Consider the following 16,533-nt stretch of genomic DNA (forward strand, 5'->3'; position numbering starts at 1 on the left):
TGACGTGTCCATGTGGGAACGGAGAGGGGAATTCAAATGGCTGGCAGTGGAGTTCCAGCTTACACAGGACAAAGATCCAGAGTTTGGGGAAGCAGTCACCCAATGTGACACTGCACAATGTTTGGGCTAAATATCAATAATGTGCTGATCAAGTAGCACAGAGATCTTGGGTGGGCTCATTTAGGGTGGTACGGGAAGGTTCAAGAATCTGATAGCTGTTGGGAAAAAAGCGTCTTAAATCAGAGGATTTCTTGAACCTTGAGAGTTTAATGATAAGGATGAATTTGAGGAACTTATTACTGAAGGTTCCCATATTTCTATCCAGGGAGCAGCCCTGAGCTCCACATTGTAGCACTGAGCAGCTGCACCATCTGCCCAGGCCTGCTGTACACCAGCCTTACAAGCCATGTCCTGAATGATTCAATGCTAGAGGAACATCGGTGGAGGGCAGGAGCTTGCTGAATTCTTCATGCACAGCAGAATGCAGCCTACAAGTCTGGAGGTATGTACTCACAAGCATTCGGATTATGGGACTAAGAGCTCTCTAAATTCAACACTGGTGGTGTCATGTTAAGGAGAGTCCAATGGACAAGAAAACAGATGGGATAAGTACCATGGACCAGATAGGAGGTACATCACATTAATTGTATAGATAATGCATTTAAAGAGGATAGAACATTGGGATGAAGCCAAACCTGGGGAACACAGTTCCCAGATATAGCACCAACAATTTCCAGCCGTGTTATATATTGGGGAAAAAAATTGGTGAAGAAACAGTTTGTTCCAATCTTTCCACTGCAACTTTAATGTTCAATTTAAACAGAGGAAGTCTCCATTCACTATCTCCTTAAAAATGTACCATTCATTGCATAGTTCCTGGGCAGAAAGGATCCAGTGCTTTGACCTGCTGTCTGTGAACAGCAAACTTACAACTTTCTGAACCAAGTACCGGCCAAATCAACCTGACCACGGAAGTCAAAAATGTTGCTGCATTGGTCAGATTCATCTGTAGTGCAGTCCTTAATTGCAGAATCGAGAATCATTTCAACAAACAAACCACTGAAGGTGACAATTTCTTGTGACACTCAATCATGCACTTACCTCAAAACAATTGAAGTCCTCAAACCCATCCGAACAGGGAAGTGCATCGTCTTCATTTCCAAATCCAGCATCATAGTTCTGGCTGTCAGAATCTGCAGGGACAAAGTAAACACATTAGCCTCCTCAGTTTCATAAACTCAGGACAGATCCACATTAATGTCTTGCTTATTCATAATATTTCAGATCCATTTAGAAGCAATTTGCCATGTGACCATCTAACCACTATTACATTTGCACCAATCTCTTCATCAGCTCATTATCATTCCTGTTACTAATGAAGGCAGGGAAGTTGGAATTATCTAGTAAGGCATTTGACAAGGTCCTGCATGGCCCAGAAGGTTAAAGCACATGGGATCCAAGGTGAGCTAGCTAATTAGCTTGGTGAGGGAAGGCAGATGGTGGTGGTAGGATGCTCTTCTGAGTGGAAGTCAGTAAATGGTAAAGAATGTTGATGAACACAGGGACTTTGGGGCTCAACTTCAAAATTCCCTGAAAACAGCAACACAGATGAATTTTGTGGTGAAGAAGGCACAAGGCGTAATATAATGTCCCAACTTTTTCAGTCAAGGGGAGAGATTGGGTAGGCTGCATTTCTTTTCCCCATAGTGAAGAAATCTGAGAGATTACCTGATAAAGGTACATAAAATTCTAAGAGGCACATATAGATTAGATTTTCAGAACCTTGTTCTGATGGCAAAGGTACATAAGAGAATGGGCTTAAGATGAGAGGAAGAAGATCAAAGGATGCTGAGCTCAGCTGTCGTCTCTGCATTTCCAAAACAGTTAAGTAGACCCGCATGAAACAGGGTCAATAATCTTAATGCCTTACAATAAAAAGCCTCCCACTTTCAAAGCTGTAGTCTGATTGTCCACCAATGCAAGCGTTCCCTGTAATCATCTGCTCAAAACAAGAGTTGATCTTGTAAAATAGGTCCTGGGAGAGCTCAACAGGATAGATTCTAAGAGGACATTTCAAAGTCAGATGGAGAACAAGGGGCAGTCTCAGGGAAAGACTGCCCCTTGGAGCCAAGACTGAAAACCAAGAACATTGAGAAAAGTTTAGAATTCTCTGCCTGGAAAACTGTGGATCTTGGGGTGGTCATGTGTTCAATGCCAAGAGAAATAGGTTTTTGGACTTTAAGAGTAAATTTAAGGAACCAGGCAGAAAAGTGGAATCAAAGCCATATTCAGATCAACATTTTGATCATCAGGGCATAATCCAAAGGTAGAAACTTTAACAAGCAGGTGGTAAATGGTCACCGGAAATAGGCAGGAATATAAAGATGAGGTTACAATCAGATTAACCATGATTTTATTGAACAGTACAGCAGATCTGAGGGACTGAGTGGCACAATACTGCCTTTAATGCTCATATTTCATGCCAACACACAGCACAATAGGAAGGGATCTTAATTATTTAACCTGTGGTTCCAGGTCCTTCTACCAAAGATCTATTTGAAGCTGGTGAGAGATCACCCGAAGTCCTGGTCAATTTCCCTCCCTGAAGAAAGACCAATGGACGATTGTTTTTTTATTCATTTATAGCACATAAGTATAATTGGCAAGGCTATCATTCATTGTTGTTTCATCAGTGTTTGTGGGATTTTGTTGAACAAAAGTCCCATTTCAAACTAATTGGTTGCATTTGAAACTCTTTCAGACATTGAGAAACATGACCTGAGGAACTTGATACATGCAGATTCTTCCTTTCTTTTATTACATGTAATAGCTTCTGAATCACCTCTGTGGTTCAAGGCTAGTTCCATATAGCTACTTGACATCCCAGCAAGGGACTTGATTTGTGCTGGAACTGTACATTCAGGACAAGGAAAGCTGTTGCATATTTATGGCATCATCAAGGGTTCAGCTGCACAAAAGCTTGTATCAAAATGACCCATAGAGCATCTGTAAGATTTTTCCCAGACTACAGTGGGGAAGTCAGAAGTCAAATCCTTCCAGTACAATTAATCACTAAATGTAGCAAATATTTGTTGATGAGAATCAGGATTTGTCAAGGTGTTTATAATTCAGCGCAACTTATTCAGACATCAAATCTGTTTGATGCTTCCCCATTACACAGAACGTACATGGGCATAAAGATGAAAAGTAGTTTATACGCACTTTATTATAATACACATCATGTACAGATGGATGTGTTTGGCTGGATAAACTATCTTTAGCTGACATTCAATTCAACCCATTAAAAAAATCTACCCAGCACACATTAGTGGGGAGTGTGAGAAGCAGAGTAACTCTCGACTCCCTGATTCTTGCCCACCATTACTTCCCCAATCTCCCTGGCACATTGCACTATATTTCCATTATCTTTTTAAAAATTTTTTTATTTTTCACTCTATGAACCATATTAACCAAAATACCCTCTTGAATATACAGTGTCATTTTCTCCCCTTTTCCTCCCTCCCTTCCCTCCCTCCTTCCCACCCACCTCCCGACCCACTAAACGTTCAACATATACAATAAACCCATTAAACACAATAAAATTAAACAAGAAAATTGTGTCATCTTCTTTTACACACTAAGTCAGTTCATTTCGTCTTCTTCTCATTCTATCATTTTAGGGGGTGGAGGTCCGCGGTAGGCCTCTCTGTTGTGTTCCATGTATGGTTCCCAAATTTGTTCGAATACTGTGACTTTAATTTTTTAATTTTATGTTATTTTTTCCAATGGAATACATTTATTCATTTCTATGTACCATTGCTGTATTCTCAGGCTCTCTTCTGATTTCCAGGTTAACATTATACATTTTTTTGCTACAGCTAAGGCTATCATAATAAATCTTTTTTGTGCTTCATCCAATTTGCGGCCTAATTTTTTACTTCTTGTATTACTTAGAAGAAAGATCTCTGGATTTTTTGGTATGTTGCTTTTTGTGATTTTATTTAATACCTGATTGAGATCTTCCCAAAACTTTTCCACTTTCTCACATGCCCAAATTGCATGTACTGTTGTTCCCGTTTCCTTCTTACAGCGAAAACATCTATCTGATAATGTTGGGTCCAATTTATTTAACTTTTGGGGCGTGATGTATAGCCTGTGTAACCAGTTATATTGTATCATGCGTAACCTTGTCATTATTGTATTTCTCATAGTTCCGGAGCATAACTTTTCCCATTTTTCATTTTTTATCTTTATGTTTAGATCTTGTTCCCACTTTTGTTTGGGTTTACAGCTTATTTCATTGTTCTCTTGCAGTTTGATGTACATGTTTGTTATAAATCTTTTAATTATCATTGTGTCTGTAATCACATATTCAAAGCTGCTTCCTTCTGGTAACCTCAGCCTGTTTCCCAATTTGTCCTTCAAGTAGGTTTTCAGTTGGTGGTATGCAAACATTGTACCGTGAGTTATATCATATTTGTACTTCATTTGTTCAAAAGGTAATAATTTATTTCCCGAAAAACAATTTTCTATTCTTTTGATCCCTTTTCTCTCCCATTCTCTCAAGGAAAGTTTATCTATTGTGATTTTGCGTCAATAATAATTTTGGTAGTTGGTAATTTGTTTTTTTCCTTTCTACGTGAATCTTCTTCCAAATGTTGAGCAGATGGTGCAGTACTGGTGAACTTCTATGTTCCACCAGTTTTTCATCCCACTGATAATAAAGTATATGTTCAGGTACCTTCTCCCCTATTTTACCTAGCTCTAACCTGGTCCAATCTGGTTTTTCCTTTGTTTGATAAAAATCTGATAGATATCTTAATTGTGCTGCTCTTGCACTATATTTCCATGATCAAAGCAGACTCTTCTTAATAAAGGCAACTATGTACACAATGCACGCAAAGTATTATTACGCATGCAACAACTTCTCATTCCTACCTTTGATTATTTCACCAGATTTCATTCAATAGTGTCTGAACCAAGGCATTCAGGATCTGAGAAGCTGGATTTCAATAATGTTCCGGGCAGCATTCTCAATTTAAGGATGAAGCCATTGTCAATCCTCTTACTCTATTCCAAACAAGCTGATTGTGGAGGAGAGGAATGCATGGGGGAGGGGGAGAAGATCAAAGGATTTCAAGTCATGGAATCCTTTGCCTGGACAAGTAAAACCAGGATTGCAATACATCTCCTTTAGACACACCAAATAAAATTGCTGCCAAGTCATCTTGCATCAACTTGAACTCTTTCCTCACCTCAAAAGTTAAAGCTCACTTTGACCTGCAGTTTGCACACTCTAATTCTATGCAGGTTTATACCAAGTCATTCTTTCTTTATATGGAGTTCTCACATTTCAAAAGACACCCAAACAGAGCAGCATGTGGTCTAGCCAATATTTCTAATGTCTAGTCAATATTTCCAAACACACCACTGGCATGACATGATCAACTACCAGCGCATACATGCAGTAAAACACGAAAGTCTGCAGACACAGTGGATGAAGTAAAAAGACAATGGTGGAGAAACCCAGCTCAAACTTTAGGCTCAAAGCCTAAAGTGTTGGCTATACATCTTTATCTTTGCAATATGAAGTACACTGTTTGACCTGCTGAGTTTCTCCTGAATTTTATGAACCCTATCATGGGTCTCCAATGGAGGTGTTGATATTTTAACTGTTCCTGCTGCCCTGTATCAGCAAGCTTTAGAAAATGTAGCACTTACTGTTGACACCAGCACAATTATCACATCCTGATTCAGGAGACAAAAGCCAAAGGTCAAATGAGAGATACAACTTCAATAGCTTACTAGTTATAAAAAGTCTCTTCTTCACTGACCATCAGAGATGCATGCTTAGCTCACTGCTCTACTCTCTCCACATCCATGACTGTGTGATCAGACACAATTCAAATGTCATCTACAAATTTGCTGATGACACCATGGTCATCCAGCTGCATCATAGACGACGATGAGGAAGTTTACTGGTGTGAGATAGATATCACAACAAGTTTGCACTCAACGTCAGCAAAACCAAGGATCTGACTGTGAACTTCAGGATAGGGGAACCAGGAGAACACCAACCAGTCCTTATCAAGGGGTCAGCAGTGGAGAGGCCAAGAAACTTCAAATTCCTGGGTGTCAATATCTCTGAAGATCTATCCTGTTACCTTCACGTTGATGCCATCGTGAAGGCAGCTCGCTAGGAGCTATACTTTGTGAGGACTTTGAGGAGATTTGGTATGTAACCAAAGACAATATAGGTGACCTATGGAGAACATTCTGACTGGTTGCATCATTAAGTTCCCTCATTAAGGATATCTACAAGAGGCGGTGTCTCAAGAAATTAGTGTCCATCCTCAAGGACCCTCATGACCCAAGCAGCACCTAATGTCCTGAATACACCTAGGATTGTCTGATCTCAGAAGCTAAACAGGCACAGGTCTAGTCAGTACTTGGAGGGAAGACCACCTAGTAACACCAGGTACTGTAGATTTCTGTGAGGGGCGCTGGACAAAGTGGCGACTTTCTGTCTGCCTTACGGTAGACAAAAGTTAAAGAATTTCATATATGTTACATACTATACTTTATAGTATTACATGACAATAATGGAACCTTTACCATGGTTTCTTCTCACTGCTACCATCAGGAAGGAGGTACAGGAGCCTCAAGACGAACATCCAACAGTACAAAAACAGCTTCTTCTCCTCCGCCATCAGATTTCTGAATGGACAATCAACCACTTGTTTTGCTGCCACAAGTATGTGTCATATGTTCATGACAATAAATTCTTATTTTGAAATTGTATTGGTAACATCACCAACTACACCTGCTCGTACTGACTGCATCGGTCGCTCCATTCACTCGATGCTTCATAGCCACTGTCTTGCCAGAATATTGCCCAGCATGTGACAACTTACTCGCACTTTTGGCAGAAACAATCGCTCAGAGGTACGGGCATGGATTTCAAATGTTCTCAATGTTTCCACGAATACTAGTGGTTCCATTTCAAATTTCTGCACTGCAGTATTTAGCAGAGACACTTGGATTTTATGAGCCTCATTCATTATCCAAGGGATAGAATGAGAATCGCAGGCTTGCTGCTTCTAAACGGACTATGGTCAGAAGACAAAAGATTCCTGTCATCAGCTCAGAGTTCCTACCAAACAAACAGTTTACCCACATAACTGATAATAAAGTTAGCCATAGCCAGAAAAATCAATGGTATGCTGGAAAAAAAAAGTTACACATCTCTTCAAGTACCTTCTTGACACAATGTCAAAGAGATCAATTGACTACACCTTCAGAGGGTCTCACCCTTTCCCTACCAATCCAAAGTCCAGGGCATTTTATCTCAACTAATCAAACACTAGATCATGGCTACATTTCATATCACTTTATAGATTTTTAATGGTGACAATGACTTTGTACTTCAAACTGAAGTTTATTATCGTCCGATTGCACAAGTACAACCCGATATGTGGTGGAAAGTGTGCTGACCAGCTGTATCATGGTCTGGTATGGGGACACCAATACCCTGAGTACAAAGCCCTGTAAAAGGTAGTGGACACAGCTCAGAACTTCACCGGTAAAACCCACCCCTCCACTGAGAACATCGACAGGGAACACTGCCGGAAGCAGCAGCAATCATCAAGGATCCACCCCACCCAGCACACGCTCTGCTCTCTCTGCTGCCATCAGGAAAGAGGTCTCGGTGCCACAAGACTCGCACCACCAGGTTCAGGAACAGTTGCTTCCCCTCCACCATCAGACACCTCAGCAACAAACTCTATCAGGGACTCATTAAAGGACTCTGACTTGTGGACTTGATTGATTTTTTCCCCTCTGTCTCTGTATCTCAGTTTGCTTACATTTCTTTACTTATTTACGTTGAATCAATTTTTTGTTTGCACGACCAATAAATGGTAATTCTGCCTGGCCTGCAGGAAAAAGAATCTCAGGGTTCCATGAGATGTCAAAAATGTACTCTGACAATAAATCCGAAATCTGATGTTGAAAGGATTAGTTAACAAAAGTTCAATGTATTTGCAGAAACCATTGACTGGAGGGAAGAGGCACTAGAGTTTGCAATGACAATTACCTCACTTATTCTCATGACTTCTCACATAAACAAGCAGGTAAGAAACAATTTTTAGGGAATTAGTAATGGCTCATGATTGTGTACCTGTAACAGGAGGTTAACAGTATTAGTTGTTGAAGTGCTGCTTCTACTTGCTTTGATGCAGCCTGCAGTTTTTACGAAGGGCACCTGATGGAGATGACCCTTCTGAAGTAACAATTTGCCTGGGTAATTCTCTTGACATTACCAAGTTTTCTACTTCTAACCATTTGGACATTCTACATTCATCACATTGGCATTTTGCTGAATCTACCATTTGCAGGTTCACTTTCCTGCATTATCACTGCACAAAATGACCTGTCAAATGCTGAAATGCAGGCAACCGTCCGGCATCGGACTTGTCAGTCACCAACGAGCCTGCAGCAGACGTGGTCATACCCCTCCATAAATCTTCGTCCGCGAAGCCAAGCCAAAGAAAAAGCTCACCTGTAGTGTGATTTACAGGTGGTGAGCATGGATTGCAAAATTTTCAGGAAGATCAAATACCTGAAAAATCTCATGTTCACTGAACGCAACTGTTTCGACCCTATTCTTGGGGCAGCACAGTTTGTATAGCAGTTAGCGCAAGGTTGTTACAACACCAGTGATCAGGGTTCAAATCCACCACTGTCTTTAAGGAGTTTGTATGTTCTCCCTGTGTCTGTATGGGTTTCCTCCGAGGGCTCTGATTTCCTTTCACCCTTCAAAACTTAATGGGGCTTGTAGGTCAACTGGGTGTAATTTGGTGGGAGAGGCTAATGGGCTGAATAGGGTCTGTAACCACGCTCTATATCTAAATTAAACTAAATTAGATGTCTTGTTTCAGGTGAAATTTCTGCAGTTTAAAAAGCAACCTAGAGATGTTAGTTGTATAATCTTCAGAAAATCATGGACTTTTATTCAAGCTCAGATTTTCTAATAGGTTAACTTTTCTTTGGGAAATGGAAAAAAATACAAAAGCAGCAGTTCGTGCAGCTCATAGTTGGCCTGGCTGCTTAGCAATAGAACTAGATCAATCCTGCTCCCTAAGGATACGTCTGCAGGTAGAGATCCTTGGGATACTTCTCATGAGTTTAAAAGAAAATAGAAAAATATCCTTCTTAAGGCATTGTAGAAGGGTTGGACACTAAACTCATGGACGTGTTTAGTGGATTGACCAAATACTTAAAATAGTTTTTTTAAAAAGAACATTATGGCTTTGTCATCCAAAGGAACATATGCTGATGGTTTCGCAAATTAAATTTTGGGACAATGAAGTACAACAGTTAAATGACCAATTATTGTCGTTTTAGCACTTGAGACATCACTGAAGGACGAGCAAAGTCGTTGGAGGGCTTGAGAAGTTGTTGGAACTCAAGGTAGCTGCTTATATACGAAGGGAGTGCCCAGAAAGAAACCTGAAACAAGCTGTGGCATTTGCAATCTCATATCACCATATAGTTCTCCTCCCATTTCTCAAAGATGTGCAGGTTGGTAAGTTAATTAGCATGACAAATGCTTGTAGTGTGCAGGAAGATGTGGCAAGTTGATGAGAATGTGGGGAAGAATAAAAAATATACTACAATGTAGGATCAATGTAAATGGGTGGCTGCTGGTTAGTCTGGACTTAGTGGGACAAAGGGCCTCTTTCTCTACTGTCTCTGACTATGAATCTTTTATATTGATTTACGATGTTGGAGTCATCAATAATCGTTAAAAAATGCTATTTAGAGTTCTATAATTTTATTTATATATCAAACAGGTTTAAAACATTTGTAGAATCATCCTTAAACTAGGATAGTTTAATTCTGTAACATGCAATTCAAGCATATTTGTAGTTTTTAATCACACATTTCTTACCTCCATTATTTTTGATGGCAGCAATTCCACAACAGAAGTCATCAAAGCCAATAACTCCAAGACCAGCAGGATCCAGGTACTTGGTCAACTCCTTTACCTAAGGAGGAAATAAAGTCCACTGTAATACTGAATCATTAAATAACAGCAGACCACAAACAATGCCCAGGCCAATCCCAACAATTAAAACAGAAGCTGATGAAAGCAAACAGCAGGTAAACTCAGAGAATCAAATGCACAGTGCTTTGCCTAGCTAGTTCAGGATTATATTGACAAGCTCGAGTAAAAATTCTGCAGGTAAATGCCCAATTCAATTCCAAGGAGATTTATACCTGCACTTCAGACTCGGCCCAGCAATATTAGTCTGGAGTACCTCATGGTTCCACCGCTCTTTCAGCAATATAATTAGACACAGCCAGTTTCCAGAAAACAACCTGTATTACACCCTGGCACAAAGCCACACCATGACACCCAAACCTGCAGGCAACATCATCCAATCCTAGTGAACCTCATTCACATAACCTGTCGACTTCATAAATGGCTAGCTCCCAATACACTGGTAAGCATGACCTGTTGAATACAAGGCTGTAACCCATAAAGGTACAACACCTTCTTTTGGGTGATCGATGTTCAAATCCAACATAGTTTTCCAACAACTCTAATGCTTAAAAACAAGTGCTCCAGCAGGAATGGTCAAACTGGATGTATCTTGCTAAGTGCAAAACTGCAGATGCTAGAATGAAAACAGAATACTGGAACCATCAATTAGGTCAGACAGCATCTGTGGAAATTTAAATGATAGATGCAATAACTGGACTGAGCATTGTATGCAAAAGGAATAGAAAATAAAATTTATTTCATGACATGTTTATGACAATAAATTCTGATTCTAAAATGTTGGAAAGATTCCGATTTGCTGAGGGAATGAGAAGTTTCAGGTCAATAACCATTCACCAGTTTAATCTGTGGAAGTCTTTCATTTGCAGTACTTTCACAGATCAACAGAGGAGTCAAAAAGCACTAAATAGTTCCGTATTAACTGACTTTGGATGATATAGTTGTTATTCCAACATCGCATTAACAATGCAATCTCTCTTCATTATACAAGATGAAAAGTTTTCCAAATAATCCAACCAGGGCATCATTACAGTCAACATTAAAACACCAAGAAATTCAAAATATAAAATACGGAACATCCACTCATAAGTTAACAGAATGATTCAATTTGAGTGTGGACAATTTTGATTATACAGTGCTTGACCAGGTATATGCTGTAAAGATATTTCCTGGTTGGAAAGGTCTACAACAATGGCATACCACCACAATGCTCTTCCTTTGAGCATTTACTCTGGAAAGGACAGACAGTAAGAATTTGTTTATTTTGGCCGAAGAGTTGAATATTGCAGGCCATAGTCCCAAGATAAGTGTAATTTTAAAAAGTGCAGGAAAAACTTACCAGGTCACGCAGCTTGCGCAGGACATAAATGGCAGACACCATTTCAAGCCATAGCCCTTTGTTCATAAAATTGACCTGCTGAGTTTCTCAAGCACTTTTGTGTACTGCACTAGACTCCAGCATCTGGAGATTTTCTTACTTAACCCAAGATAAGTGACCAGCTATTTAGTTAAGATGAATTTCTCCTTGCAGACAGCTGCTAACCTTCATTGGTGAGAACACTAGATAGCAAGTTACCATGTTCACAGTTGAGTCAGATTTTACACTGTGGCAAATAATGAATTATTGGGAAATCATCAGGAAAAGGATTTGAAACAAAGGATTTGATTGGCTTTTACCATACAAATCCTGGAGCTTGTTCCACCATTTCATAAGACCTTCCTGTTCCTACTTCTGTTAACTTAAAAATCTATAATAGTTCAAGAATGAGGGTGGGAATACAGGAAGATTTAGAGAATTGGAAAGAACTACCATTAACTTTAATAGGAAGAGTAAACTGTATTAAGATGAATGTGTTCCCATGAGTGCAATATCTATTCCAAACGTTACCAATTCCCCTGACAGAGTTTTTGGAAAACTGAAGAAAATAGTAAGGAAAGGTAAGAAATCAAGAATAGCGCTAGAAAAATTAACATGGTGTTACAAACAAGGAGGGTTACAGCTACCAAACTTCAAAAATTACTACAGGGCAGTGCAGTTAAGGTACTATCAGAGAGGAGAAAAACCAGACTGGACTAAGATAGAATTAGACAAATTGGGATAAAATGTCCCAGAACACATACTTTACAAAAATTGGTGCAATACAACAATTCACCAGTACTACATTACGTACTTAAATTATGGAAAAGAATACACCTGGGAGAAGTTAAATTATCAAATACCAAAAATGTTATTAACACAAAACCATTAATCCCCTTTACAATAGATCATTTATTTTTCAAGGAATGGGATAGAAAAGGAATCGAGAAAATAAGAAGAGACACAGGCACAAAGAAGAGAAGACACAAACATAGATACAGACACAAAAGAAGAGGAGGAAGAAGACCAAGATCTTCACAGAGAAATAGAAGGTAAAACTGATGAACAGAATATAGATAAAGTATTTTTTGAAGAACAAATGAGATCACTAAAAGAATGGTCATCATTAGAACTTAATGCAATTAAAAGGAAAATGAAAAGAACAGAAGATAAAATGCAAAGGTTAGAACTGGTAATGACAGAAATAGGGAAAAGAGTAGAGAGTGCGGAAGAGCAGGAAACGGCTGTAGAAATGGAAGTGAATGACTTAAGAGAAAAATTGGAAGAAAGTGACAAAAAAATTAAAGAGGCACAAGAGTTGTTATCTCAGAAAATTGATATATTGGAAAATTATAGTAGGCGAAACAACATAAAAATAGTGGTCCTGAAGGAGGGTGAAGAAAGCACAGACATGAAGGAATTTATAAAAGAATGGGTCCCGAAGGTCCTGGGAACAACAGAAATGCAGGAAGAAATGAAAATCAAAAGGGCACACAGAGCATTAGCTCTGAAACCACAGACACATCAAAAACCAGGATCCATCTCAGTAAAATTTTTGAGATACACGACAGGAGAAAATATACTGAAACGGGCAAGGAATAAAATTAGAGAAGATAATAAACCACTGGAATACAAGAGTCAAAAACTATTTTTTTTACCCAAACATAAGTTTTGAACTCTTAAAGAGAAGGAAGGAATTTAATACAGCAAAATCAACATTATGGAAAAAAGGTTACAAATTCATATTAAGACATTCAGCTGTGCTTAAAATATTTATACCCAGGGAGCAAAACAGACTGTTCTTGGATCCAGAGAAAGCGTAAGAATTTGCAGAACGTTTGCAGGACAGGAGAAGAGATGAAGAGATGTAACAAGAATGAAGAACGCCTATAAAGTATATATAAAGATGTAAAAACAATGTATATGTAAAGAACTAAAGAGGGAAAAAAAGGGAAGGAAGGGAGTAAGGGGGGGGGGGAGAGAGCTTTGTTATATGTGTTTAAAAAAAAGTGTTTTCTGGAGAGGGAATAACTGTCACTGCAAAATCAGTTGTCGCTGCGAACAAGATCATAATCCAAATGGAAAGGGGAGTTGTGGTTGCCCGGCAAGGGGTATGGGGCAACTCAGAGAGGTGGGGGGGAAACTTTTGTGGTTAAGGTATTAGTGGATGTGGGAACTGCGGGGGTACTTTATGTTTTAAATATGTTGTCGTATATTAAGTTTAATAAGAGAAAACTAAGAGATGAAAATGGGGAAAAAGAGGATGGAGGTGGCAAAGAAGTGGAAAAGAAATGTATGCAAGATACAAGATGACCATGTTGAACTATATGACTATAAACATTAATGGAATACATAACCAAATTAAAAGGAAGAGACTACTAAATTTATTGAAGAAGGAAAAAATAGATATAGCATTTGTGCAGGAAATTAATCTAACTGAAGCAGAACATAACAAACTAAAGAGAGACTGGGTAGGACACGTAACGTCAGCATCGTATAATTCAAAAGTTAGAAGTGTAGCCATACTAGTTAACAAAAATGTACCAATCAAAATAGAGGAAGAAATAATAGATCCAGCAGGGAGGTTAGTAATGATATAAAGTGTCAGATATATTCAGAATTTTGGAATTTGCTCAATATATACGCACCTAACGAGGAGTATCAAAAGTTTGTGGGATTTTTTTTGAAGATTGCAGACACACAAGGAAATATATTGATAGGAGAGGATTTAACCTTAATTTAGACCCAATGTTAGATAAAACTGGACAAAAGACAAGTAAAAAGAATAAAGTAGCCAAATTTGTGGTTAAATCAATGCAGGAAATGAAACATAGATATATGGAGGAGGCAACACCCAAAAGAGAAGGAATTTTCATATTATTTGATGAGTAGGCACAAAACTTACTCAAGGATTGATATGTTTTTGTTGTCAGCCCATATTCAAGGGAGAGTTAGGAAAACTGAATACAAAGCTAGACTACTATCAGATCATTCACTCCTATTATTAGCAATAGAACTGGAGGACACCCCACCAAGAACATATAGATGGAGGTTAAACTCCATGCTACTTAAAAGATAGGAATTTAGGGAATTTATTGAACGCCAAATTAAAACATATTTTGAAATAAACACAGGATCAGTGAAAGACAAATTTATATTATGGGATGCAATGAAAGCCTTCATTAGAGGGTAAATAATAAGGTATGTGACTAAGATGAAAAAGGATTAGAATCGGGAAATAGAGCAGTTGGAAAGGCTGATAGTAAATACAGAAAAGGAATTAGTAAAAAGGGATGATATAATGAAAAGGAGAGAACTGGCGGACAAAAAAATTGAATACGAAACATTACAAACGTACAAGATGGAGAAGAACATAATGAAAACAAAGCAAAAGTATTACGAACTGGGAGGAAAAAAAAACAAAATATTAGCCTGGAAACTTGAAACAGAACAAGTTAAAAGAACGATACTGGCATCAAGGAAAAAGGACAAACAAATTACAGATAATCCAACCGAGATTAATGAAAATTTTATGAACAATTGTATCAAACTGAGAACAAGGGGAAAGATGATAAAATAGAGGAATTTTTAGCTAAAATGAACTGCCGAAATTGCAAGAAGAGGAACAAAACAAACTAATAAACCCATTTGAAATAGAGGAAATACAGGATATATTAAAAAAGCTACCCAACAATAAAACACCTGGAGAGGATGGATTTCCAATAGAATTTTATAAAACATTTAAAGAGTTATTAATTCCTCCTCTCCTGGAAGTAATGAACCAGATAGAAGAAACACTAAACTTGCCAGATTCATGTAAGACAGCAATAATTACAGTAATACCAAAGACAGGGAAAGATCCACTAACACTAGCATCATATAGACCAAAATCTCTACTTAACTCAGACTATAAGATAATAGTGAAATTATTAGCAAACAGATTGACTGATTGTGTATCTAAAATAGTAAAACAAGATCAAACTGGATTTATTAAGAAAAGACGAACAGCGGACAATGTCTGCAAACTTATTAATCTAATTCACACAATTCAAGGAAATAAGAAACTAACAGTGGCTGTTGCTCTAGACGCAGAAAAAGCCTTTGACAGAGTAGAGTAGAATTACTTATTTAAAGTATTACAGAAATTCAATCTACCAGAAAAATATATAAATTGGATTAAAGCATTGTACAATGGACTGTTGGTGAAGGTAACAGTAAATGGATATGTATCAAGTCACTTTAAATTAAGTAGGTCAGCTCAACAGGGATGTCCACTATCCCCCTCACTGTTTGCCTTAGCAATAGAACCTTTGGCAGAACTGATAAGAATAGAAAATAAAAGGGATAAAAATAAAGGAGGAGTATAAAATCAGTTTATTTGAAGATGACATCATAGTATACCTAACAGAACCAGAGGTATCAGTAAAAGAATTACATAAGAAATTGAGGGAATATGGAGAAATATTGGGGTACAAGATCAATGCAATGAAAAGTGAAGTGATGCCAATGAGTAACGCGGACTATACAGAATTTAAAAAAGAATCACCATTTAAATGGCAAGTATAAGCAATTCGATACCTAGGGATCAGGTTGGATAATAACACGCCACTTGTACAAACTAAATTATCAGCCACTAATAAAGAAATTGCAGGAAGACTTAGAACAATGGATAGAATTACTGCTAATGTTGATAGAGACGGTAACCTGCATTAAAATGAACATGTTCCCAAGGAAACAATACTTATTTCAAACGTTACCAATTCCCTTAACTGAAAAATTCTTTAATTAACTAAAGAGAATAATAAAAAAATTCTTGTGGAAAGGGAGGAATCGAAGGGTAGTGTTAGATAAATTAACAGAGAGGTATAACCAAGGTGGCTTACAGTTACCAAATTTTAGAAATTATTATAGAGCTACACAATTGAGGTATTTATCAGATTTTTACCATACAAGGGAAAAACCAGACTGAACTAAGATAGAAGTAGATAAAATAGGGGAGAAGGTACTGGAACATATACTTTATAAGTGGGATGAAAAGCTGGTACAATATAAAAACTAACCATTTACTTAATGCATGGAAGAAGATCCACTTAGAAAGGAAAAAAACAAA

At 38.0% G+C, this 16,533-nt stretch overlaps 1 protein-coding gene across 5 annotated transcripts in view; it reads right to left on the reverse strand.

The window, feature by feature from the left end:
• rab11fip3 (RAB11 family interacting protein 3 (class II)) overlaps positions 1 to 16,533 on the reverse strand; it is a 99,680-nt gene that overhangs the window by 55,366 nt on the left and 27,781 nt on the right. For all 5 annotated transcript variants that reach the window (XR_011347130.1, XM_069905317.1, XM_069905318.1 and 2 more), the window contains exons 2-3: positions 9,953 to 10,049; positions 1,102 to 1,193 (exon numbers count right to left, since the gene is read on the reverse strand). Coding sequence is in view for 4 of the 5 variants with exons in the window: in XM_069905317.1 (XP_069761418.1) it covers positions 1,102 to 1,193; positions 9,953 to 10,049 (189 nt within the window). In the remaining variant the exon portion in view is untranslated. The remainder of the gene's footprint in view (positions 1 to 1,101; positions 1,194 to 9,952; positions 10,050 to 16,533) is intronic.

This window comes from Narcine bancroftii, chromosome 12 (genome assembly GCF_036971445.1).
Source record: "Narcine bancroftii isolate sNarBan1 chromosome 12, sNarBan1.hap1, whole genome shotgun sequence".
NCBI classification, from domain to species: Eukaryota; Metazoa; Chordata; class Chondrichthyes; order Torpediniformes; family Narcinidae; genus Narcine; species Narcine bancroftii.